The sequence below is a fragment of the Oryctolagus cuniculus genome, chromosome X (genome assembly GCF_051225735.1).
Source record: "Oryctolagus cuniculus isolate XC-2025 breed Fujian yellow rabbit chromosome X, ASM5122573v1, whole genome shotgun sequence".
In the NCBI taxonomy this organism is placed as follows: Eukaryota; Metazoa; Chordata; class Mammalia; order Lagomorpha; family Leporidae; genus Oryctolagus; species Oryctolagus cuniculus.
In genome coordinates, this window is record NC_142888.1 from 76,388,362 (window position 1) to 76,416,025 (window position 27,664).

The 27,664-nt window shown below is 40.3% G+C and overlaps 1 protein-coding gene across 2 annotated transcripts in view; it reads right to left on the bottom strand.

Annotated features, from left to right (window-relative positions):
• SLC6A14 (solute carrier family 6 member 14) overlaps window positions 1-27,664 on the bottom strand; it is a 156,043-nt gene that overhangs the window by 42,151 nt on the left and 86,228 nt on the right. The window contains exons 1-2 of one of the 2 annotated variants that reach the window (XM_089324659.1): window positions 5,261-5,517; window positions 4,129-4,294 (exon numbers count right to left, since the gene is read on the bottom strand). In XM_089324659.1, the coding sequence (XP_089180785.1) occupies window positions 4,129-4,294; window positions 5,261-5,308 (214 nt within the window). In that variant the 5' untranslated portion in view covers window positions 5,309-5,517. Of the gene's footprint in view, window positions 1-4,128; window positions 4,295-5,260; window positions 5,518-27,664 lie in introns of those variants that run through there. The other variant, XM_089324660.1, reaches the window with a different exon arrangement.

Genomic DNA, 27,664 nt, shown 5'->3' on the forward strand with positions numbered 1-27,664 from the left:
TGACGCTGTGCGTAGTGGGCTGTTCCTTCACCTGTGGTGCTGGCATCCTATATGGGCACCAGTTCTGGTCCCAGCTGCTCCTCTTCTGATCCAGTGCTCTGTTATGGCCTGGGAAAGCAGTGGAAGATGGCCCAAGTGCTGTGAACTAGTAGGCTAGTAGGTGAAAGATAACTCACTCTCACTCTCCCTCTCTCTCACTCTCTCTCACTCTGCCTCCCTTCTCCCCCCAGAAGTCTGCTTTTCAAATAAATAATAAAATAAATCGGTTTAAAAATTATGTTGGGGCTGGCGCTGTGGCATAGTAGGTTAAGCCACTGCACGCAGCACTGGCATCCCATATGGACGCTGGTTCGAGTCTCAGCTGCTCCACTTCTGATCCAGCTGCCTACTAATGTGCCTGGGAAAGCAGCAGAGGATGGCACAAGTGCTTGGGCACTGTACCCATGTGGGAGACCCAGAAGAAGCTCCTGGCTTCTGGCTTGGGCCTACACAGCCCTAGCCATTGTAGCCATTTGGGGAGTGAACCAGCAGATGGAAGACCTCTCTCTCTGTCTTTCCCTCTCTCTCTCTCTCTCTCTCTCTCTCTGTAACTCTGCATTTCAAATAAATAAAATAAATCATAAAAAATTTGATCAGTTTACACTGTAGGTATGTGTGGAAATATTGCACTGCCCCTTAAATATATACAAATATTGCATGTTAATAAAATCATTAAATGAAAGAGACTAGATATATATATTCCATAAAAATAAGACAATAAAGTATTGTTACATACTTATAGTCAAGTGGATTTATTTTAATGCTAATGCTGAAAGTCACTACATTGTAGAGACAAATATGTTTGTATAAATGTTGCAATATACATACCATCATCACTATGACTAATAGAAGCATAAGTTCTACCAATGATAAGCATGAAGAAAAATAATAGAAAATAACCCTGCTCAACTACAGCAATAAAAACTTTTGATCAGCCCAGTGTTAATAGACAGTGGGAAAAATTATTTTCTTCAGTGTTATATATGATTTTTCACGCATTATGCTATTTCATTACTAACACTAATTGTAATTGACAAATGGTTAATATAGTGGTCACAAATTACTAATACTGCTGGGGGCCAGCACTGTGGCGTAGCGGGTAAAGCAGCCTCCTGCAGTGCCGGCATCCCATATGGGCTCCAGTATGAGTCCCGGCTGCTCCACATCCGATTGAGCTCTCTGCTATGGCCTGGGAAAGCAGTGAAAGATGGCCCAAGTCCTTAGACCCCTTGCACCCACATGGGAGACCCAGAGAAAGCTCCTGACTCCTGGTTTCGGATCAACCCAGCTCTGGCTATTGTGGCAATTTGGGGAGTGAATCAGTAGATGGAATACATTTCTCTCTCTGCCTTGCCTCTGTCTCTGCCTCTCTGTAACTGCATTCTAAATAAATAGATCTTTAAAAAAGGAAAAAAAAAAGAAATCTAGAGAATCTTCAAAAAATAATACTGCTGAACTAGGCTCTAAGGTAATATGACACTTCCTTTTCATAAACTGTTAAAATGAATCTACAGGGAAAAAAATTGCCAGATTTATGCAATACATTTAAACCTGATTTAGCAGTATTTTTAAACCTGATCTATTAACATTTGACTGGTGTGAGTTCAATATTTCTCTTCTACCCTTGGACAAAAAAAAGGTATGGCAATTAAAAGAGCCTAGGTCATAAATTATTCAGATGATGGGATCTTTAAAAATTGAAAAGCAAATATTAACTTTTGGAAGAAATGGTGGAAAAGATAATAGCATATCATAAATAATTCCACTTTGTTTTGGTTATATTTTAAAATTCTGTATGTAGGGGTTGGTGCTGTGGCATAGTGGGTTAAGCCACCACCTGCAGTGCTGGCATCCCATATGAATGCTGGTTCCCCATATGAATGCTAGTTCATGTCCCAGCTGATCCACTTCCAGTCCGGCTCCCTCCTATTGCACCTGAGAAAGGAGTGGAGGATGGCTCAAGTGTTTGGGCCCCTACCACCGATGTGGGAGACCTGGTTGAAGCTCCTGGTTCCCAGCTTCGGCCTGGGCAGCCCCAACCATTTTGCCATCTAAAGAGTGAGACAGCAGATGGAAGATCTCTCTTTCTCTCTCTCTCTCTCTCTCTCTCACTGTGTGTGTGTGTGTGTGTGTGTACATAATTCTGCCTTTCAAATAAATACATAAATCTTTTTTTAGAAAATTATTAAAATAGTTTGGGAGCTGGCACACAACCTGCAATGCCTGTATCCCATATGGGTGCTGGTTCAAGTCCCGGCTGCTCCACTTCTGATTCAGCTCCCTGCTAATATACCTGAGAAAGCAGCAGAAGATGGCCCAAGTCCTTGAGCCTCTGCACCCATATGGGAGACCCAGAAGAAGCTCCTGGCCCCTGGCTTTGGCTTGGCCCAGTCACAGCCACTAAAGCCATTTGGGGAGTGACCCAGTGGATTGAATATCTGTGTGTGTGTGTGTGTGTGTCTCCCTCTCTGTAACTTTGACTTTCAAATAATTAAATCTTTTTAAAACATTAAAAATAAGATAGTTTAATATAGTTCCTAGAAATCTATGATAATTACTAGGCAAACACATGCATAACATCAAATGATGAGGAATTTCTTATTCTGAACACGAAACAAGAGGCTCGAAAGAAACTAAATGCTTCTCTTCATTACATGGGTGGGTCCTTAGACCACAAACACTAAAAATATTGTGATTTCTGACTCATTTCCCACTAACACTTATGCAAAGCCCCGGACTGAATGACCTAGGTTTGGGATAGAGGAATTTATTCTACCAGTGCTCAAAATGTTTAATAAATGGATCTGCTTTCTTAAATCTCTGAAGGCCAATGTGAACATTTCAGTATAACCAATTAACAAGAAATATAAGATTCAAATATCACCACACAAAATACTGTTGCACCAAGAAAAAATAATTATAATAGCACAGTTTTACTGGTATCCAGCGATGAAATATAAGAGCATATCACCTCTATACTTCAAGGAGAGCCTATAATTACAAGTAAACACAACATGGTGTAAGTGAAAAGTTGTTTTGCCATTACTACAGAATTGTGCAATTCATTCTGTTTCCCTTTGTGTGTCACCTCAGAGTTATTTTTTCTCCTTGCTCTAATTGAGTCTACCTGAATGATATACAAGGTGTAAACAGTATTATTTTGCAGGAATAAAACACCTAGCCTTGACCTGAACACTATTGCATTTTAAAAGGATCTTCTACATGCCCAATTTGGAATACATGTAGTTGAATAGTGCAGCTTAAAACACCAACACTTTAATTACTTTTCATTAATCTCATTCCATAATTAAATTACCAAAATACAATGTCTTATTCCAGTTAAGCAATTTATTTGAACTTCTAAGAGAACTAGATTTCCCTGCATTTTTTTCTTTTTAGTTTCAACTATAAATTAAAGTGGGCTGCTATTGTCGCATAGTGGGTTAAACTGCCATCTGCAACACCAGCATCCCATCTGAACACTGGTTCCAGTCCTGGCTACTCCAATTTGAATCCAGCTCCCTGCTAATGTGCCTCGGAGGGCAGCAGAAGATAGCCTAAGTGCTTGGGCCCATGCCACTCCTGTGTGAGACCCAGATGGAACTTCCAGATCCTGACTTCAGCCTGGCCCAAGAGTCAGGCCATTGAAGCCATTTGGGGGCTGAATCAGCAGGTGGAAGATCTCTCTCTTTCTCTCTTTGTCTCTCCCTCTCTCTGTAATTCTGCCTTTCAAATGAACAAAATAAATATTTTAAAAAATTAACAAAGCACAACTTGGATCTAAGCAGATCATCATAGGCATATGTATAAATTATAAAGAGTAAACCCTAGTTGAAAATTATATGGGATCTCAAATCAGTAGCTCTGAAGTGCTAAATATAAAACTTGCATGAAGTTTGTAACTGGGGATTTTGTGAAGTCAGCTTCCTAACTTGAGGTAGTAGCTCATACTCTAAGAATAAATACAGTAAGCTTGTTTCCCATTTTCCCATTAACCCAAGTTATCTTATACCTTTATTCAACTATTAAAATATCATCAGATGCATACAATATCCCACTTAAAATGAGAGGGAAAAGAAGGGGATATACCTCCACCGTTGTTGTATGTCAGATATGGGAATCTCCACACATTTCCCAGTCCCACTGCATATCCAACCAGAGACAGAAGATAGTCTGATTTTTTGGACCAGTTACCACGTTCCTGATTCTCATCATTTTCATCAACATGGAAATTCTCAGACGAAGCTGTCACTTTCTAAGGAAATGAAAATATCAAGTTTGTCCTTCTGCTGTTAAAATCAGAAGCATAATTTCACAAATCTATAGTTACAGAAAAGGTAAGGAGAAAGAATAAGTCCTGAAAAACCATAGCCAAGGAGAATTCTTCCCAAAGTTTGGGAGAACCCTTGTGGATTCTCCCAAATAAACTAATACTTATTTACAAAATGTGCCCCCTTGAAATGAAAAAAAAATGTTTTGCAGGTAAATAGTTTTACTACTCCTTCAGCTTGAGATTAGCCAAATTTTTGTGAAAGGTTTAATGTTATTCCAGCATGAATTGTCAAAAAAAAGTAGACAAAGCAGGTTTCAAATAAGAAAGTCTAAGATGAAGTAGGTAAAGTCAATATTCTTGAGATTGTAGCAGATCTTTAAGAAGAATCAAATGTAGCTTTTACTGGAAAAAAAAAGAAATCATGGATGCCTTTTCTTAGGGGCAGGTAGTTTTAGATGTTAGAAATTAAGGGAAATTCAACTTCTCTCTGTGTCTTGGAGGGAAAAGTCAGGGCTTTGCTACAAGCTACAGAATAAAATGCAGAGACAAATTCTCCTGTCCCACAAGGTGGAGCAACTCTCTGGCCACTTGGGGTTAGGGTGTGTACGGAGGAGCAGGGCTTTTCTCCCCACTCGCCAGCTGCCCTGAGCTACGGAGGGTTCCTCAGGACAGATAAGGGCAGTGCATTTTTCCGTTTTCTTCTACCATATGGACACAATCTCGGGAGGGACAGAGAAAAGGATTCGGTGCACGCACCCTGGCTACCACAATAATACTGTTCTCTAGTTCCTCAATTCTCTGAGGACATCTCAGGCACACCTGAAGATAGTTGAACAGAACTGTGGGGAACAAGAAGCAGCCACAGAAAACAAAATCTGACACCAGACCTCTCCTCTTAACTTTTCCCTTCCCGGGCCCTCCACTTCCCCACAGCTCTCAGACCCCTACCTCCTTCCTTCTGCACTTGAAGAAGCTTGGGCACTTCAAATTGTCCATGGTTCACTCACTCCCTCGGCTTGCTCCGCCTCGTCTCCTCTCACAGTCTGGCTGGGCTTGACTGGAGCAGGTGCACACTCCTCCGTTCCTACCTGCCAGAGTGAGCCACCTTGCCCAGGGGTGGGACCATTTATGGAGGGAAGTTCTCCCTCCCCCTCCTGGGTGCTCAGTCGTGTCAATTACCTGAAGGGACTAAAGTGAGGCTCTGGTTTTTCCCCGGGTAAGCCAGCATGTAGCAATTCCCTGCCCCAGCCCCAGGAAAGGGCTGGGCTGTGAGAGCCTGAACCGAAATGACTGACAGCCTTTGACTCAGAGCTGCGCAGGTGCCTTCACAATCTCGCCTCCTTTCCTAGGTTCCCTGCTTCCTCCTAACTTCGCCTTTCTGTCCGGTCTCTGTCCTGGGGCCAAGTGCTGATCTCCACTGGTGTAGAAGCTAGGAGGGATGCAGTCTCTGAGGTCCACTCTATCCCCCAAGGTTCACCTAAACAGACTATACTGCCCTGAGCCCACGGATTTCCCAAAATTTTGCCCCTTGTTAAACAGTAATTGATCCTGTTGGGGCAAACGCTGCTTCCAGAGGGAAAGCTCCTGAATTGGGCACCTTGACAGGCAGCCAGCTCAGATAAGATTACCCAGCTGGCTCTGCCTGAAAAGAGTGACTTTGAGTCCATGTCTTAGGCTCCTTTCTCAGCCTTCAGGACAGCTTTGCCTTTTACAGGGATTGCATTGTGTAGAATTTCAAAGAAGCCAAACACAAACAAATTATTGAGCAGGTTTATGGGAAATTCTAGCCTTATCAAAGGACTCCACTCTGCAAAGTAAGGTGAGGTCTAGAAATAAACTATAAGGAAATATTCTAGCTTGACCAGGAAAGAAATAATTACTTTACTGCTACGTTTACCAGTGCAGCACATTTTCATCAGAAAAGTCAAAGGATTTAAACTCAGTATGTCCAGGGAGGAGACGGTGACAGTTCTATGAAGCGCAGCACAAATCCACGTACAAAGAATAAACAGAAGAGAGCCAAATTCTGTATCCTATGTATAGCCCCTTTGTTCTCCACTGACCAACAAGAATTTTCCATTTGCAATAAAAATACACCCTTGGGAATCTGGGCAGGTGAGACAGAGGAATGTCCACAAGGGAAACAGGAAGGTTTAGGGAGAAAGTATCAATAAATTTTATATAATTTGATATATTTTTAAAGTGATAAGCAAGATAGCAAAATGTAATGAAGGGAATATACCTGATAGGCCAGGCAGGCTTCTCAGGAAAGAATAGAGCACGCAGTCCTCTTTGGACTAGAGATATTATGGATATGAGCAGGGGACCTCCCTTTCTCCTCTCTTCTCCCTTTCCAGGATATTGATGAGTAGATGGCTTCCTGGGCATGGGATTCCTGAAATCCCTTCCAGTGTTACTGGACCTAATACCCCCTTGGTGTAGGGTACTGGAACCTTTCTCTAAGATACCCCCAGGAGAGGGCTGGAACCCACCTTAACAAGGTTATAGAACAAAGACAAGACTTTTGATATGTAAATGCTGGTCAACTTCCTTAACTTGCTTTTACATTTCTTTCCTTATTCAACCACATACAAATTCCTATTTTTTTGGACACTCTCAGATACATTGACCCCTCAAGAAAGTAACCCATAATCTTACGGGAGTAGAATGGGTGACGGTATGTCTTTTGTAGTGTCTTAGAACTGGCATATGGGCATAGAGCTGGTTATGGATTTTTTTTTCTTGCTGTCTTATCCTATGGTATTCGGAGGTGGCATAGAAAAAAATTGCAATTTGTGGTCCAGAGGATTGGTCACATGGCCCAATGGGATATGCTGTCAGCCCTGACCTCACAACCATCCTGAGCTGGATACCCTGTATTGTATTAGAGGTAAAACAAAGGAATGTATTAAAGGAACGTGCTCCAAAGAGAAGCAGCAGAGTCTGGCATGTGGTGCAGCAGGTTAAGCCACTGCCTGCAATGCCAGAATCCCATATAGGCACTGGTTCCAGTCTCGGCTGCTCCACTTCCAATCCAGCTCCCTGCTAATGCACCTGGGAATAGGAGCAGAAGATGACTCCAGTGCTTGAGCTCCCGCCACTCACATTGGAGACCCAGATGAAGCTACTGGCTCCTGGTTTTGGCCTAGCCCTGTCCTGGCTATTGTAGTCATTTGGGGAGTGAACTAGTGGATGGAAGACCTCTCTCCTTCCTTTTCTTTCTCTGTAAATCTGCCTTTCAAATAAATAAATAAATAAATCCTTTAAAAAGAAAAAAAAAAAAACAGAAGCAGTAAGAATATGGGAGCTATAAGATCTAGGGGAGACAACAACCAGGATTTCCGTGACTCAATGCTGGGCCAGAAATTATAAGCCTGTTCGGCTTGGTCCTGGAGTTGTCTCACCTTATCCAAGTGATGGTGAATATGGCTTTGTACATGTCCAGTCTGACCCTAAAACAACACTCTTCATAGGGCATGGCACAGACACTCCCTTGGGCAGCAGTTAGCATGTCTAAGGCTCATGTGTTTTGAAGGTCTGGGTTTCACAATCCTACCATGAGGGCTCTAGGCATGGTAGCTTGCTCTTGAGAGCCTAATATGGAGGCTTTGCTGTTTCCCCGTACCTAGGGATCTATAACCTGTTATAGAAATGTCAGCGCTGATTTAAGGTTGTAGGGATTTGATGCATAACCTGTATCCTCTCTGGGGCCAGTCTCTGTTCCATTGGGGTATGAGCCCTAGCTAGTATACTTCCTGACAGATCAGTTGTGCTTTTTCTTTGGACATGCAGTAGACACATTCTGTCAGGAAGTTAAGGGTGCTTCGCAAATGCCCACCACTGGTGTCTCAGATAGAAGAACAGACTGGCAAATCATCTACGTTTCAGATCGTCTCTCCACCCCCATCTAGAGCTGGGTCCTTTGGGTCCTCCACAAGGGCCCATCCAAATAGGTGCCAGTTTTCTCTAAATCCTTGTGGCAATAGTCCAAGTTAGCTGTTACTTTATGCCTTGTTTGCTAAATGATTTAAAGGCAAATAGGAAGTGACAATAGGGGGTTTTAGGTTTAATAATAATCAAGCAGGTTTTAATACCTGGCCAGGTATGTGTGAGGCCCAAACCTGTGGGATAACAGATAGATCTCTCTCTTCATGCACGGTACTGGAACAGACAGTACAAAGGAAGCCTGAATCTCCTTAAGGAAGGCACCCCCTTGATTCCTAGTGCCTGGCTGGACTGGGAGGAGAGTTGTCTTAAATAGGAGATTACCAGAATAGATACCTAATATATCTAAAACAAAATTCATGACCCTAGGTTCCATCCCCTCAATAAAAATGGTTGATTTTGGAGCCAGGCAGGGCAAAGGGCTTCCTCAGCTTAGACAGACTGAGTCTATAGTTCTGACTTGGGAGTCCTTCAGTCCTTGAGGCAGCTCCATTCCCAGTGGCCTGGCTGTTGGCAGAGTAGACAGGACTCTTTCAAGGGCTGGCTTCTGTTGCAACCGCTGCTTGCCCAATGCCCTTCTTTCTCCCATTGAAAACAGCTGCTGTTCAGAATGGCCTTGTTGGGTCTCTTTTGACAGCAGATTACCAAGTAAAGCAGGTATTAATTGAGCCTGCTGGCTATATTTATGCTGCTTCCTTCGCCCAGCTAACTCCTCTCGTTGCTAGTCTCTTTTAAAATAAACCACTGAGGCAGCTTTTAGGATGTCACCAAGGGGGTGGTTGGTCCCATCCCAAATTTTTGAAGCTCTCTTCCAATCAGGGGAAGTCTGAGCTAGAAATCTGTAGTCATGGGCATGTTCTGACACTCTCTTTTCCTGTGAGTTACATTGATGCCCATGAGGAGAACTATGTCAATTCACATAAGATCAAACATGTCAGTCACCTTATACTATATCTATCTATCCATTTATTAGGGTCTTTAGTAAAGCTTCTCATCTCTTCCTTTATTTGTTTCAAAAAGGAGACTTCTGTACATTTAATGTACCCATGGCAGGAAATATCTAGCTGTAAAATAATAATTTAAGTTTTTTTTTTTTGCCATGATTCTTCATTCTCTAATTTTACGGTGGACAGGCAGTGTTACAGAGAAAGGTTAAAGTGTGAGGGTCAAACTGCATCCTAGTGGAGAATTGTGTGGTATAGAATAAATTTCCCATCTGGAAGAGAATACAAGAGAAATGAGGCAACAAGTCAGGGCTCTCTGATCATTTCCCTCCTTGGAGAAGAGCCAGTGGCTTTTCCTCTGGGATTTAGAACTTAACCAGTTTTCATCACATAACCCACTTCCTGGGATTTTGGATTTAACCAGTACCCACCGTGTAACCCAAATACATTCAGCTCTTAGTCTCTTCCCATGAGCCTTCCCTTCACATGGCAGGAGATAAAGGTCAGCTTTGGAACCTGGTTCCTAAAATGGTGTTTGACCCAGAACTGTGAGATGCTACAGACAAGGGAGAGAGCACACACTCTTGCTACCCCACCCCACCCCACTCCCACCTTTCAACCAAGACAACAGGCAGGACAAGCCATGTCTGGTATAAAGGTATGGGGGAGGGGTTCTCTCTGGAACCTGTCTCACCAGCAGAGAGCAATCCTGACATGTAAAACATCAGAGCTTTATATAGACACAGCACAAGTATGGCCTCATTTTATAAACTGACAATGCATTTCACACAATCTAAATGAACTCAAACAGCTATTGTCTCTCCCAGTTGAGGGCCTCACCCTTTGAGATTTCCAGGGATTCAGCTGGATGTCTCAGAAGCAAAAGACTCGGTTTAGAACTTTAAAGGATTGTCAGAGGTTCAAACAATTTGGTCAAAATAAAATCTTAAGTAATTGTGAAAGTAATAACCCATTCAATCTGAGTGCTTTAACCAAACCTTGTGGACCAGATCTAATCATAGTTAAGATAATCACATACACATTTTTAAATAGGCAAATAATGTTAACTCCTTTAAGATTCAATTCTCCCAAGCAATCAAGACTCAATAAAGACAACAGAAAACATGAGAGACATTCCCCTGAGGTGCTTAAAATTCTCCTCACCTAGGTCCATCACAAAAACACAGAAAACCCTTGATTAAAAGCATTAGCACATGCAATCAACATCCCATCACTTAGGACAGTTCAATACATAAAGAATCAGGTAATTCTGGACTTCTTAGAAGCGCTAACTTTAAAATGATTCCTGTAATCTCATCCACCCTAATCTCATACAGCATTCAATTTCCACAAATCTATAACAAAATTATTCTCTCAGTTCATCTTTCTATCCAAAAACAAATTTTTCTTAACCTTCACCATCATCACGAAAAATACACTCCCATGCTTATAGTTTCTTCCACATTTTCTGGATCCTTCAACTCACATCCTGAAACAATACTCTAACACCTTTAAATTGAAAGAAAAACATCTCTTTTAAATGAGCACAGAATTTTTTAAAGAGATTTATTTATTTATTTATTTATTTGAAAGGCAATGTTGAGAGAGAGAGTGAGTGAGTGAGCGAGCTTCTACCTGCTGGTCCACTCCCCAAATGGCCAAAATGAAACGGCCGGAGCTGGGCCTATCTGAAGCCAGGAGCCAGGAGCTTCCTCCAGGTCTCCCATGTGAGTGCAGGGGCATAAGCACTTGGGCCATCTTCTGCTGTTTTCCCAAATACATTAGCAGGGAGCTGGATTGGAAGCAGAGCAGCTGGGACTAGAACTGGCACTCATATGGGAGTCTGCATTACTATTGGACCAATATACAAGGGTACTTCAAAAAGTTTGTTGAGGGTATAAGCATTGTGGCGTGTGATGGGTTAAGCCCCCATTTGCAATGCCAGCATCCCATATGGGCAATAGTTTGAGTCCTAACTGCTCTGCTTCTGATTCAGCCCCCTGCTAATGCACATGGAAAAGCAGTGAAAGGTGGCTCAAGTTCTTGGGCCCCTATACCAACGTGGGAGACCACATTGGAGAATGAAACTCCTGGCTCTTGGCTCCAGCTTGGCCCAGTACTGGCCAGTGCAGCCACTTGGGGAGTGATCTCTCTCCTTCCCTCCTTCCCTCCCTCCCTCTCTCTCTTTGTAACTCTGCCTTTTAAATAAATAAAATAGATCTTCAAACAAAAGTTTGTGGAAACAGAATTAAAAGTAATTTTGACAGGAAAAAATATGAAATTCATGCATTTTTTTTCATAATAGAACTTTTTGAAGACCCCGTCTATGCTTAGATTTTAAAAATTCTTCCCACCGAAATCAACATGTCCTTTCATTCCACTTTCCACAAAGGTTTTGAAGTGCCCTCATCCTACTGGTACACACTAAAGGCTAAGATGAAGGAATGATTACAATGTCTTAAAAAGGCAGGGGAACAAGAAAGGCTTCGAGTCCCCTTTATAAAAAGATTAGCTGAAAATGAAATCTAAGAGTGTTTTCCAAACTATCCATATGCCATAAAATGAAAGAGACCCACCAAGGACCACTGCAAACAATGTAACTGAGGGAATAAAAAGTGAACAAGAAGCTGAGAGAGAGAGAGAGAGAGAGAGAGAGATCATGGGGATTGCGAGGCAGTGGTCAGTGACATGTAGAGGGAACAAAGTGACAATTTGCCTGTTATACAGCAGAGAAGTGTCCAACACCTTTGAGACTTAGAGTACCTGAGGCATAAAATCTAAAGTAGACAGTATTTTGCAGAATGTATTTTTGTTGGTTGGTTAGTTGTTTGTGAGATATTTTCCCACTAACATGTATGACTTTTCATGACTCAGTTCCTGCCTACGTGTTAACTCCTAAGCTCGTGTCTTCCCAATTGCCTCAAACTTTTTAAGCTTGTGTGTCCATTACTGTACACGCACACGCTTGCTGCTTCTCACCTCTGGGTCTTGCTCACCAGCTTCTCACCTCATGTCTTGCTCATTTCTGCTTCTGGAAATTCCCATCTTCCTCTTTATTTGGCTACTACTCATCCTTTAAGACTCTGCTAGGAGTCACCTCCTCCAGGTCTTTCCACAACAGTTCCTCCTCTGTTACCACAGACTAAGTTAAGATGCCTCTCCTTTGTACACCTATACTGCCCTATATTATTTTTATATTCTGTAGAATTATTTTCTTATAGTTCTCTAGACTGTGAGCCCTTTGAGAGCCAAGAGACTGTGTAATCCTTCCTATCTTCCAAGTACGTAGCACAGAAATCTGAGGCTGAACAGGTACTCAGCCAATGTCTCCTAGAACATTTGACTCAGGTCTTTTACTGACTTTTCTTTCTTTTTTTTAAACTTTTATTTAATGAATATAAATTTCCAAAGTACAGCTTATGGATTACAATGGCTTCCCCCCCATAACGTCCCTCCCACCCGCAACCCTCCCCTCTCCCACTCCCTCTCCTCTTCCATTCACATCAAGATTCATTTTCGATTCTCTTTATCTACAGAAGATCAGTTTAGCATACATTAAGTAAAGATTTCAACAGTTTGCTCCCACACAGAAACATAAAGTGAAAAATAATAGATGATTTTTAAATGATGATGAAATCAGATCAGAACTATTGAATGACTTTTCTTTCAAAAGAAGAAAAGAGGGGACAGCGCTGTGGTGCAGCAGATTAAGCAGCCACCTCCAACAACAGCATCCCATATGGATGCCGGTTTAAGCCCCAGCTGCTCCACTTCCAATCTAGCACCCTGCTAATGTGCCTGGGAAAGCAGTAGAAGATGGCTCAAGTGCTTGGGCCCCTGCACCCATGTGAGAGACCTGGAAGAGGCTCCTGGCATTAGCCTAGCCCAACCATGGCTATTGCAGCCATTTACAGAATAAACCAGCAGATGGAAGATCTCTCTCACACACACGCACTCTCTTTCTGTAACTCTACCTTTCAAATAAATAAAATAAATCTTAAAAACAAAAAAGAAGGAAAGGACAGTGAGTCTAGAACTCACACCAAAAGATCATGAAATATAAGGAACATATTTTGTTTTCTTCAGAGTCTGACTTATTAACTGATGAACAAATTATGTCTGTGAATTATTTGTTTATTGGAAACTTGAACAAATTATAGAAGCCCAGTAGGCAAAAAAGAGAGTGAAATATATAAATACAGTCTCAGGGGTATGAATGAGCAGAGTGGGTAAATGTGAGAAGGCTGTAGATGTTTTCAATAATAAGAAGTGAGGCTGGAGACAGAAAGCGTGGTCACACATGGGCCTTACAATCCAGGCCTACTTTATGTCCTCAAAGGCAATAATAGTAAAGTGATTGTTAACTTAGGAATGACACATGACAAGCTCTGCTTTAGTTGTGCAAAAACCTCCCAAAATTGTAATTGAAGACCTCCATGCACTGAGTTGTGCAATGCTGGACTTTTAGCTATGGGCCATCTCTTTCAGGATACACACCACTTCCGTGAATCTAACTAGCTTATTATGAAAGCATTGTCTGCAATTGAATGATTTGTTTAGGAATAAGTCATGACCAACTAAAACATCAGCTCATAAATGTGATTGACTTCAGAAAAAAAAAGTTAAACAGTGGTACAATAGTTATATCACATATTCCTTTTCCTTCTTACTGAGATTATGTTATTAACCATAGAAGTTTCTGCAGTTTTATTTTAAGTGATGAAAAATAAAGGGGATTCATTACGTAAAGCTTTCTTCTAGCTATTTGTATAAGGGGAATTTACATAAAAGAGAAGGCGTTCAAATACTCTAATGAAATCCAATTCCTTATTGAGCAACCACATTGTTTTCTAGCCCTCTCCTGGAAGAATTTTTTCTAAACGTGATCAGCTGAAAATCTGAGAGAACGAATCCTCCAAGTCAGTTGACAGTAAAAATGAATATAAATACTATAAGTTATAACATTCCTATCACAGTAGATGTGGATACATGGATCATGCATTTAAAGTTTATAGTTTCAGGGGATGGCATTGTGATGTAGGGGATTAAGCTGCCACCTGTGACGCTGGCATCCCTTATGGGTGCCTGTTCATGTCTCAGCTGCTCCACTTCCTATCAGCTCACTGCTAATGCACCTGAGAGAGAAGTGGAGGATGGCTCAAGTGCTTGAGCCCATGCACCCATGTGGGAGACCCGGAAGAAGTTCCTGGCTTCTGGCTTTGGCCCAAGAGAGCCCTGGCTATTGCAGACATTTGAGAAGTGAACCAGTGAATGGAAGATTCATTCTCTCTCTCTCTCTCTCTCTCTCTCTCTTTTTGTAACTGCCTTTCAAATAAATAATAATAGCTGGGGCTGGGCCAGGCCAAAGCCAGTAGTTTCATCTGGGTCTTCCAAATGATGGCAGCTGCCCAAACACGTAGGCCATTTTCCACTGCTTTCCTGGTACATTAGCATGGAGTAGGATCAGAAGTGGAGCATCCAGGACTCCAATCAGCACTCATATGGGATGCTGGTGTCTCAGGTGTGGCCAAAACAACAGCTGCAAAGAAAGGCTTATTAAGAAAGACTATCTATAGCTATTCCTGCTATCAGCCCGGGAGGTAATGATTCTCTAACTACATCAATTAGTGAATAGACAGAAAACACATACCTCTTTCCTACAGAATATAAAGGATAATACATACCAAAGAACCTTGAAAGAAAGCAGTAGTTCCTGATGCATTATTTCATACTGGTGCTCTTTTTTGTTTTGTTTTGTTTTGTTTTGTTTTTGACAGGCAGAGTGGACAGTGAGAGAGAGGGAGACAGAGAGAAAGGTCTTACCGTTGATTCACCCTCCAATGGCCGCTGCGGCCAGAGCACTGTGCTGATCTGAAGCCAGGAGCCAGGTGCTTCTCCTGGTCTCCCATGCGGGTGCAGGGCCCAAAGACTTGGGCCTTCCTCCACTGCACTCCCATGCCACAGCAGAGAGCTAGACTGGAAGAGGGTCAACCGGGACAGAATCCAGCGCCCAGACTGGGACTAGAACCCAGAGTGCCGGCGCCGCAGGCAGAGGATTAGCCTAGTGAGCCGCGGCACCAGCCCAAACTGGTGCTTTCTGTTAAATTTCAGGATTTTCCCCATTGGCTATAGCTAAAGAAACAGCTTTTTTAAGAATAAACTTCATACTGGAGTGTGACATGTATACCAAATATGCACAAAACACAGGTGTACAGCTTGATGAATTTTTCACAAAATTAATATGCTTATGCAATTAGTAAAAAGTTTAAGAAACATTACTAGAATCTCAGGAAGACCCTCATCACCACCCCACCAAGGTTAACCACCTGTTGTGTTTTAACACCATAAATTATTTTTTGTCTATTGTTAAACTTTAAACAAATGGAATATTATGGTATATGCATTTTTGTGTCCAAATTCTTTTGATTCAACAGGGTTTGGAGAATCTACCATACTGTTGCATATCCTATAATTCATCTGTTATCATTCTTACTAGTATTACAATGTACACCCATACAAAATTATACCTTCCTGTATAGAATCAAATTATACCATTGAGTTACCCATTTTTCTAATGGACGTTGGAGCTCTTTCCCAAGTTGGGGCTATTTTGAATAGTCCTGATATAAACTTTCTTGTAAAACATCTTCTGTATGGGGCCAGTGCTGTGGCATAGTGGGATAAGTCTCCACCTGCAGTGCTAGCATCCCATATGGGCACCGGTTCTAGTCCCGGCTGCTCCACTTCCGATCCGGCTCTCTGCTGTGGCCTGGGAAAGCAGTAGAAGATGGCCCAAGTCCTTGGGCTCCTGCACCTGCATAGGAGACCCAGAAGAAGCTCAAGGCTCCTGACTTCAGATCGGCACAGCTCTGGCCATTGCAGCCAATTGGGGCGTGAACCAGCAGATGGAAGACCTCTCTCTCTCTCTCTCTCTCTCTCTCTCTCTCTCTCTCTCTCTGCTTCTCCTTCTCTCTATGTGTAACTCTGACTTTCAAATAAATAAATATTTTTAAAAAAAATCTTCTGTAAGTATTTAGGAATAACAATAGGACTACTGTACACTAGGAAGGTTTGTGACTGTGAGAAAAAAAGGGGCACTTGATAAGAAGAGAAAAAACAATTATTTACTAAGCCAGGCAATGTGTTAAGTGATTTACATTTAAATTTTATTCATTTATTTTATTTATTTGAGAGGGAGGGAGGGAGGGAGAGAGAGAGAGAGAGAGAGAGAGAGAGAGAGAAAGCAGATCTCCCATCTGTTGATTCACTCTCCAAGTACTCACAGTGGTTGAAGGCTGGGTCAGGCAAAGGCTGGGACCTGGGAACTCAACCTTGGTCTCCCACATGGATGGCCAGAACCCAACTACTGATGCCAACACCACTGCCTCCCAGGGTGCACATTAGCAAGAAGCTGGAATAAGGAGCAGAACTTGGACTTCAACCAGTTTCTCTGATGTGGGATGAAGGCATCTTAACCGACATCTTGATCACTAGGCGAAACATTTACCCCAACCTATATTAATAACCTCATTTTTTTCTCACAGAACCCTTTTGAGATAGGGTTCTGTGGACTATTTTAATGTCCATTGCATTTAATTTAATTAAATTAATTAAATTACTTGACTATTCGATTTCCATTTTATTAACGAAGAAACAGATAATCAGAGAAATTGAGTTGCTCAAACAACTAGTTAAGTGACAGATCTGGTATTTGAACACAAATTATGTTACTCTAAAGCCTATGCTCCCAAAATGCTAGAAGAAAATAAGGACCTGTTAGAAATGTTTTGTCTGTGGCATTCCTGATGTTTGGGACTTGGTGAGCCATCAGCATCAATGACAACATGGAATAATTAGGTATCATTAGACCCTCAATACTAATAGAACATTAAACGTGGATAGAACTCTGTTTTATCTCTTCAGTATGAATCAATCAGCCTATCTGTATTCCCTCCTTGAAGAAAAGGTCACAGCTCAGACAACATTTTGCGTGTTTCCCAGCTGAATCTGCTACAGCTTAGAAGCAAAGTTAGACACATATTGTTCTCCAAGGTATAACAAATAAAAGGTTTGGAGCCTAGAGAACACTTAGGTGCTTCACTAACTATCCATGCAATGTACCTTCTTTTTTAACGTCTAACCAAACGAAATCACTTATATAAGATACACCCAAATCAACTGGACAGAGGTTAATGTGGGATTTTTGGCTAATTTTTAAACAAGTAGAAAATTTTCTGAGGACAAAGGGGGTCTTTTTTCAGCACATTGATTCTCATTTTTTTATATCAGGCTGAAACTCTGAATAGGTTGCAACTAGAGGTTCTCTTTAAATTGTCAGTAGCAATGAACAAACATTTTAACTTGACCTAGTTATCTGATACTATTCTAATGAGGCATTAAGGGAGGGAGACATTTAGACTTCACCCTTGGTACACCTTGGTACACTGGTATTTCTCCTTTTAAATGCATCGCTGTAAGGTGTGCTTCCTGCTGGTTTGCATTTACAAAAATAAACTTTATCAGAACCCTGTGCTTTTGCTCTTAAACATCAGGCTTTTTAGAGAACAAAGCACCTAATATTTTGCTTTCTCACCTAAGGAAAATGTTCACTTTGTATGAACCACAGAATATTTACTCTTGTTAGCTTCTTGAATAAAAAATAAGCACAAAGGAACCACACAACTATGGGACCTAACTATAATCCACTTACTAAAGTTTTTTGAAAAGATGAAATAAATTAAAACAATAGCTATGTTAATACTATCTCTGCTCATGTGCGGGCGATTTCAATATCTTTTCCTAGTTAATCAAGCCTAAATTGCATTACTACATATTCTATAGAGCTGGAAAAGGAAGTACTACAAAGCCAATCATGTGTGTAAAGTATAGCATTTATTTTTTTCTTGCTTGACTGAAGTCCTTTCATGTAAAAGTGACATGCAGTTGAATGTCTAGCATGTGAATAATATAATGTGATTCTTCCCCCCCTGGCCACACACAATAATGCACTGGTTTCTTTTGTGAAAACTAACATCGAGAGGGATAACTAGGGCATCTTTCTCTTTTATTGCTGAATGTCATAACAACTGCTTTGTTCGTGCTTTATTACAGTCAAACAATACTACCCCTAGCAATAATATGAGTGTCTCTAACAAGAACTACCACAACACTAATATGATCTACTCATTTTTCAGTAGCCATCATATACCGTGCACTTTATGTGTGTTACTTTTCATCCTCACAACTCCAGCCAACAAGTACTGTTATTATTCGCATTTTTTGCAGATTAATAAACAGTCACAGACTCGTGAAAAAAAAACTTGTCCAATGTCATAAGGCTGGAAAGTTTAGGGACTAGTATTCAAATTGGGTCTATTCACAAAACCTGAGCTTTCCTCCAGTGATCATGCTATGGGGCTTCTCCTTGCCACCTCAACTTTCTTCTTTTCTTATTAATATAAAGAGAACAGATTTCATTTAGTTCATAAACTCAATTATGATATTTTGCTCCCTGTTAACTTCTTTCACTCCTTTAAGCGTTCCCCCTTCTTCTTTACTTCTGTTTCTACTTCTTCTACCCCATGCCTTGCCTCACCCTCACCGAGTTCTTTTAAACTGTTTTCCTTTTCTTGGCAGACCCTCCTCCTGCTACCCCTCCCCTCTCAGTCAGTCTCTCCTGAAAACACAAGCAAAGGGTAATTAGTATTTATCACTAACCTGAAGAGATGACACCTTAACACCTGCCACATAGCTCACTGCTCTGACCTGGGGATCCTTTTCAGAACACTGCTGAAGAGAGGAATGGTGTTTATGCATGGAAGCCAATGGAATCAGTTTCATGGACTATCCTACCTACAACCAGTTTATGAAACCGGTACCAGGACTTCTGTCACTATCCACAGGAGGGAGGACTTATAAATAAAGCAGAGTTCAGCTCTATAATCGGTATTCTACAGTTAAAAACACTAGTGAAGTACAGCAATCAGGTTCTGGTGGGCAGGATTTCAGGCTACCCATCACCCTGTGTTATTGGGATTGTGTTGTTTTCAAGATAAGGAGTGAGGATACACCTGTCTTATAATTACAAAACACCAGCTAATGCCTCAGTGTGGGTTCCAGCCTGACTCATTTATTTATATCTTTTGTGTCTAGAAGTGAAGGAAACTACGTGACCAAGAATTACTGGAAAATATTATTTTAAATGCACAGAAAATTAAGACACAGCCCCTTATATAATACCTTTCCATTAAATCCTTTGACCAACTTAACTCAAGCCAATGAGGTATGGCAAGTGAAAGAGGTGTGCTGTATATTAGTCCTATTTTTCAAAAAGTTAAAAAAGTACTCACATTGTGCTTATATGACTTCTTGATCAAAAGAAAACTATGGATCCAGAATATTAAATCTATTACCTATTCTAAGATATCATTTAGGAAATAATAGAACATACATGTTCAATGAACTGCATATTGATAATGATAGGTATGAACATGTATGTTCCTTTTCCTGCTTACTGTCTATAACCCTGGTTTGTTAAATCTCTATATTCTGAAAACACTCCAGGCATATTCCCTTGCTTTTTTGTCACTTTCAGGTATTAAAAATATCCAACATAATCTACCCATCTTAAAGCATCAATTCATTGCCAAATTACTGTTCATTTTGTTCTTTTATCCCAGGAATAGCCAGACCTAAGTTCAAGGGACATAGAGTGGTTAGGAGACATGGCATGCTCTTTCATTCCTCCTTTCTCTTCTCAAAGTCTTGTTCTCCCCTGCAGAGTTGGAGATGGGAAGAGTTACGGCACTCAGCTGTCACTAATTCTCTGCCCATGAACAGCTGTTCATCAGTGCCCTCTACATGACAGGTATCACAATCATGGATAGCTTTACAAACAAGTGGCTCCTCTGTACTGCTCTATGGTGTCAAGCTTCCCTCAGCTCCCTTTTCTAGTAACATACCTGAGAGCTTCTGGCTGCTGGGAACACCTTCATCAATTGGCAGCCCTCTTGGGTAGCACACTACCAAGAATACTGGAATCCGGTTACTTTTGGTGGCATCAATTTGACCAATGAGACATCCATATGAGGGTATCTCAAAAAATTTGTGGAAAAATAGAATAACTGTTTATAGCACTTGCCTATTTTCCTGCTGGACTATGATCTTTTTACTTCTTATTTGATGAACTCTTTGTTTAGTAGAGCCATTAAGCCTTTGACTATAATGTAAGTTAAAAATGTTATCTCAACAATAATACATAAAATATTAAGTTTAAAAGAGATACATAGGAGGGGTTTTCAAAAAGTCCATGGAGAGTGCATATTTTAAAAACAACTATGCATGATTCAAATATTGTTGCACCAATGTAGACTTATTTTTATATTACACTTTCCATGAAATTTTTGAAGCCTTCACTTACATACTTTCTGTGCCAAATTGAGAGCTGAGGCTGCTCCACTGGCATGTCCCTCCTTGATCTGCTATCTCTCCTCTATTATTTTCTCCTGTTGCTCAAGCAGTCATAAAGGACAGATAAGATGGCCCAATAGATAAGCAGAAGTTAAAACAAAAAGCCAACACTCTAGTGTCTCCTTTCTGCCAGGCTCTGCAAATTCTGGCAAGCAGCTATCTCATAATCCTCTGCAACCTTACTCGGATTTGGAGCCCTGCTCTTCTTTCCCTTTAAGAAGAGAGAGAAAAAGCACAGCATTTCATTCATACAGCTTTTCTTAGATCACTTCTCCTATGATCTTCCTAATACTATCAAATAGGTGGCAAAGGTGTCACAGCTCCTGGTTTACAAAAGAAGAACCAGAATCACAAAGAGAACAAGATTCTCCAAAGTACCGTGTTTCTAAAGGTTCCCTGTGTGAATAACAGAGCCAGGAATAAACTCTGGTTCCCTGAATGCCAGGCCCATGCTCTTTGCTGAAGCCCCACTCTAACATTGCCTTCAGGAAATCTGTCTTGCAACTAGAGCATCATGAAGACCATTGGGACCATGATTAAACATCCTCGGGTAGGGTTCATCCAAGCTAAAGAATCCTACTTCAGAATCTCATCCTCCTTTGTTACAGCAAGGTTCTGGGGAAGAAAGGACTATGATGCATACACTAAACCAGAGATTTGTTGGGAAGCTGCTCAAAAGGAGCGTGCACGTTTTCTCAGTAGAGTGTGCAACAGGACAACGGATAATCAAGTGCTAAAATGTAAGTACAGTTTTAAGTGTTCAGATGTTGGGACAGCTGCAGGGAGCTTCATAAGGAACTTAGCGTTAGCCTTTACTGAAAAGGCTGGGCTCATGGGCCAAGTTGACTATAGTCAGACCAGAATGAATACAGAACAGTACCACATAGGTCTGATTAGAGGAAACGATTTTATGGTGGGGGTGGGGTAGAAGAAATGGTCGGCTCACTGAAAAAGAAACACCAGACTGCAAGCTTCAAGAGGGACCTTGTCTTGTTCACCACTTTATCCCCAGTGCTTTGGAGGAAGCCTGGAACACAACAGTCTCAATACAGATCTGTTCTTTGCTGAGCTGGAGAATAGATACTTGAATCTGGATTTCACTTTGTAGACAAAAAGGAATCTTCAGGGTTAGCAATAAGAACAGAATCATTTGACAGCTTCCCAAGGTGACATAATACTAAAGATTGGGTAAATTATAAACAATAAAAATTTATTTGACTTAAAACTATGGAAACTGTGAAGTCCAAGAGCAAGGGCCTTCATGCTGCATCATAACATAATGGAAGGCAAGTGTGCACGAGCAAGACAGAGAGAGGAAGTCAGGGTGAACTCATGCTTTTAATCAGAAAGCCACTCCCTCCATAATGACATAAATCTATTCAAGAGGGCAGAACCCACAGGACCTAATCACCTCTGAAAAGGGCCCTACCTCTGAATACAATAACAATGGCAATTAAATTTTAACACAAGTTTTGGAAGGGACATTCAAACTATATCCGTGCCTTTAGCATTATACTGATTTTTTTAATCCAGTCTTTTCCAGTCTTTTCACCCTACATCTTTATTATATCCGAGCATAACTCAAAAAAAAAAAATAGCTAAGGGCAAAACTGCAGTCCCAGCTCATGAAATGAAGCTGAGGAATGACAGAAGGAGCACTCTTTTCTATTTCTTTGGCTGTCATCAGAGGCAAAATTTATTATAGTACTTGTGCTATTCCTTGTGGTTTGAGCATCCAGGTTTACATTCATTTGCATAGTTGCCAGCACTATAAATGGGAATAAATTTCTAGAGGACAATTTGGCAACATGTTATCAAAAATCTGAAGAATGTTCATACTCTTTGACCTGGTACTTCTTAATTCTAAGTATCTATCCTAGGGAAACAGAGATTTGGACAAAAATGTAACAAGAAGGCTATTCATTATAGTGGTATTCAGAAGGCCAAAAAAAAAAAAAAAACCTAGTAAGACACTGAATGTATAAACATTTTGTGAATGTTTTGGTAAACTTTATATTTTTCAACTGAGAAGATGTCTTTTGTTGAATATATAATGACATGGGAAAATGCAATATACATAAATACATTGTGAAAAGCCTTGAAGGAATTATGCCAAAATATGAAGGGGGTTTTCTCCAGGTGCTGAAGTTACTGATAATTTATATTTCCAATTATCATATATATTTTCATAACTTGTGAAAAACTACACCGTACAAATTTGTTTACTTATCTAGATTTGATCATATCTTTTCATCCCTTCTGCTGAGGCAAAAAATGAAAGCAGTCAGAGAAATGGAAGTGACAGTGAAGTTGGCGCAATCGGAGGAACATACCACACACCTGCACTAAGGCACTCTGAGTGCATTCCTGGAATAAGCCTGCAAATTCCTGCTTGATGCTAATGTTCTTACCGCAATAGAGCTGTCCATTGCAATAAGAAACACAAAATAAAAGTCAAAGGCGAGAAAAAAGTTTAAATCGTGTAAGTCTCCACTTCCTGATGCTCCAAGGATTAGAGGGATGAGTATAGCTCTAAGCCTCCAAAGTTGTTCCAAAATTTAAATGAAGGAAATGGGATCTTGAAACTTGGAGCATTAACTGCACTTCCTCCCAAAGTGTCAGTAAGTGGAAGTATTAGGAACTAGGACTACCAACATCAAGTAGGCACTTCCTTGCTAGCTAACTTTCTGCTGACATCATCCAATGTAATGGCCAGGAAGCTGAGGGGAGGGTGGTTCCTTTCTGAATTCCATACCCTATAGACCATAGCCTTTCTTCATTTTGTCTCCCTTACTCCCCTCCTCTGCAGTGTCTACTGCTTACATATGCTCTGTCAGCCTCTTGTAGCATAAAATTGTTACAGTGTGACCATTTCAGGGTATAAACTATGCAGAGTTTAGGTAAATTGCAGGTACATAGGCTTATTATTTAAATTAGCTAGACACAGCCTACTTGTTAATTAGGCCCTCAAAGAGGCTGGTGTTCTAGATTTTTTATCTGAGGATGAAGAGCTCACACATTTGGCCCTTCTCTTTCCCGACTGATCAACAGGCCCCTCCCTTGGGGCTAAGGTAAAACTTAACCTTCTTTAAATACTCCAAAACCATATAGCACAGAGTATCTATTTTTCCTACTAATAATAAAAGAGATATTTTGTTTAAATTTTTCATAAAAGTATAAAGTGAGGGGCTGGTGCTGTGGCCAAGAGGATAAAGCTGAAGCCTGTGATGCTGGCATCCCATATGGGTGCCTGTTTGAGTCCTGGCTGCTCCACTTCCAATGCAGCTCTCTATTACTAGTCTGGGAAAAACAGGAGAAGATGGCCCAAGTGCTTGGGCCCCTGCTACCCACTTGGGAGACTCGGCTGAACCTCCTGGCTCCTGGCTTCAGCCTTGCCCAGTCCTGGCCATTGCAGCCATGTGGGGGATGAACCAGCAGATGGAAGATTCTCTGTCTCTCCCTCTCTATAACTATTTCAACTAACTAAATGAATTTTTTTAAAAAGAATAAAGTGAAAACAAAAACCCTCCCTAGTCTCTACTCAGATACAGTATTGCTTGGGCATACACTACATATGTACGTATTCACAAAAATCCTACAACAAAATTGGATTTTTGTTATGGTGAAGGGAGTTAAGCCACTGCCTGTGACGCTGGCATCTCATATGAGCAGTGGTTCAAGTCCTGGTTGCTCCATTTCCAATCCAGCTCCCTGTTAATGCACCTGGAAATGCAACAGAAGATGACCCAAATGTTTGGGCCCCTGCCACTCACGAGGGAGACCTGGATGGAATTCTAAACACCTGGCTTGGGCCTGGCCCAGCCCTAGCCATTGTGGCCATTTGAGCAGTGAACCACCAAATGGAAGATCTGTCTCTCTCTCTCTGTAACTCTATTTCCAAATAAATAAATACATTTTTAAAAAAAGTTTTGAATACCTTTTCTCTAAACTCACTATTATATTTTGAACATTTTTATGTCAATATCTTTTAAAATGGCTTCATAGCATCCTATCACATGAGTATAACATAATTTATTTGATGATTAAGATTTTTTTTCAAGTTCTAATTGTTGTAAATTATGTTTAGGTTAACATCTTTGTCTATAAATTTGCTATTGATTATTTCCTCAGTATAGATTCCTAGAAATGTGGTTAAAGATGAAAAGAAATGCTCATTTTAAGGTTCAAGGCACATTACTTACCAATAATAAATTACCATCCATAATTGTGCCTCTAGAATTCACACTACAACCAGAAGCATATCAGAATTCCTTGGCAATTCTTGATATGTAACAATTATGGGGCAATATTTTCAGTATGGTTTGGGAACGCTGACCCTGTCCCAAATATGCAAGGATCTTATTTACTTATTTGCATACCATATTTCCTGCCATTTAATAACCATAATCAGAGAGATTCTCTATGGATCTCCAAAGATATTTATCGAAAATTACTTTTTGATATGGCCATGAAGTAAAATGAGTTTATTGTTATCCAATGCCTGTTAGTGCTCCAACTGTATCCTGAATCTCACTAGAATGTAATAAAAATTACATAGCAAATACCCATGTGAATATCTTTACAAAGTACTATTGTGATTTTTAGATGGCCAGACAGGCTATCAAATAATTGTGAACTATAATTCTGTAATGTTTTGTGTTTTGAGTTTCATAACTTCAATCAATTTCCATGAAAGGTATATGGGTAAAGACTAACAACAGTTCCTACATGGTAATATGTGCAAGAAAGTGTGTGCTTCTCAATTTACATGAATAATCCTACTTAATCCTCACAAGGCTCTTAGGTGTAAATTCTCACTATGCTCTTTTATTAATGAGGAATCTGAGGCTTAGAGAGGTTAAGCAATTCTCCTCCAAAGATTGTACATTTACAGAGCCACAGGTAAGACCCAGGTCTAGAGCTCTTTCCACTTTACCACTTGAAATTCTGAAAGGTTAAATTGAAACAGAGATATCACTTCTTAGGATCAACAATTTACAATCCTTCTCTTAACATCTCATACTACATTTGATTATATTTTCAGCCAAAAACCTTCTGCCATGAACAATTAATACCCCAGGAATATTCTGAAAATGAGCCAATAAGTGACTGCAGAGTTTGCTGAGAATCTAAACACAGCCACCTAATGACACAACACACTTCTATAAACTATGTGATATTAAAGCTGCTATTGTGAGGCAGGCGGACTTAGACCAGGTGGCTCCAATTTCAGTGTTCCCTTTAGTCCATCTTTAGATGTGCACTTACTTATTTTACAATATTGAGAGAAAATATTTATCCTCAAAGACCTCTGTTGTAACACTTGCTAATGACTAAGACTTCCACAGAAATATCTGAGGAAATAATCTGACTAGCCATATGTCAAGATACTAGCTACTACTTATGAGGTCAGAACTAATCTAAAGTGTGAATCAACTTCTTTCAGAGCACCTGTCTCCCTCTTCTTTCCTTTTAAGGAGTAGCTTGCTTTTCAATTGTTTCTTGTTGCTTGAATAAATTATTAACCACTCACATGAGAATCCTATAAACGTTTGGGAGACAAGCTTTGAGACAATTCTTTTTGTTCAGAGGTGCCATCTTGAGTGTATTAAAGTTCTTGGAATTTACAAGATAGCAGCCTAGTTATAGAACTCATTGTTTTAGATAAGCTCATGCAACAAACCTTGTAAGGTGATTAGAATCATCCCTTCAAGTCAGAGTTTCTCAACTTTTGACACTACTAGAATTTGGGGTCATATTTTTTTTTCAAAAGAGTTTAAAAATATTTTTCAGCTTTATTGAGGTGTAATCAACCAAATTGTATATATCTGAAGTGTACAGCATGATGGTTTCATATATATTACAAGGGTAATTTCAAAAGTTCATGGAAATAGAATTAAAAGATAAGTTTATTTTGGTACAAGAAATTTATAAATCCATGCATAATTTTTAAGACACAGTTTCCACAAATCTTTGAAGACTCCTTGTATATTCATTGTGAAATATGTGCTGCATTCCAGCATATATTTAAATAATTAATTAATTTAAATAATTAATTAATTAAATACATCTATCATCTCAAATAGTTCTCTGAGTTGAATGTGTTCCCCCAAGTGCCTGTGTAGGAAACTTCATTTCCAATGCAACAGTGTTGAGAGATGGGACTTTTAGGAGATGATTGGATCATGAGGGCTAAGCCTTCATAAAAAGAGATTAGGTTCTTTATAAAGGATTTCTTTGGACCCCTTCACTTCTCTCTTGCCCAAATGGTGCCTTCCACCCTATTATGAGCAGCAAGAAGGCCCTCACCAGATACTTTTCAGATGAAAAGGAGGACTATTTCATTGTTAACTGTAGTAAGAGTTATCCTTGTTATAAATTGGTAAAAAAAAAAAAAAAAAAAAAAAAAAAAACCCGGTTGAATTGTATTCATACCTTAGGGCTTTATGGAAGGCTGAAGTTAAGAGCAATGAACTAGAATATGTGGTGGAAGAAATTTCTAAGCAAAATATTGAAGAGGTTGTGTGGCTACTTTTAACCTTTTAACATGCCATAGTGGAGACATGATTTAAAGATAAAAGTTATAATTAAAAGTGAAGTGGAGTGGAAAAATTTGGAAAATGTGTAGCCTGGCTCTGTAAACAATAAAAATGTGTGTTAGACTGTAGCCAAGCAGCACTTTGATAAATGGGTTAGCATAGAAGAGGGCCAGGAGCTATTCATCAAGACCATGAGAGGATGAACCCAAAGGCATTTCAGAGACGTTTGAGTCAAGGTATGTCCTTAAGAGCAAGGTTTCCAGAGAGGCACACACATGACCTCAGCCTTCACTGACCAGCGTTGCCTTCAGGTCTCCGGAATGCTCCTGGCATTCCAGCACAGTACTCCAATCGGCCTCAGCAATGGTTTAAGCCAACCCAGGTGTTGATCAAGCCACTGCTCTAGAGGGCACAAGCAATGAGCCTTGTTGGCACCCATGTATGTGTTGCTAATT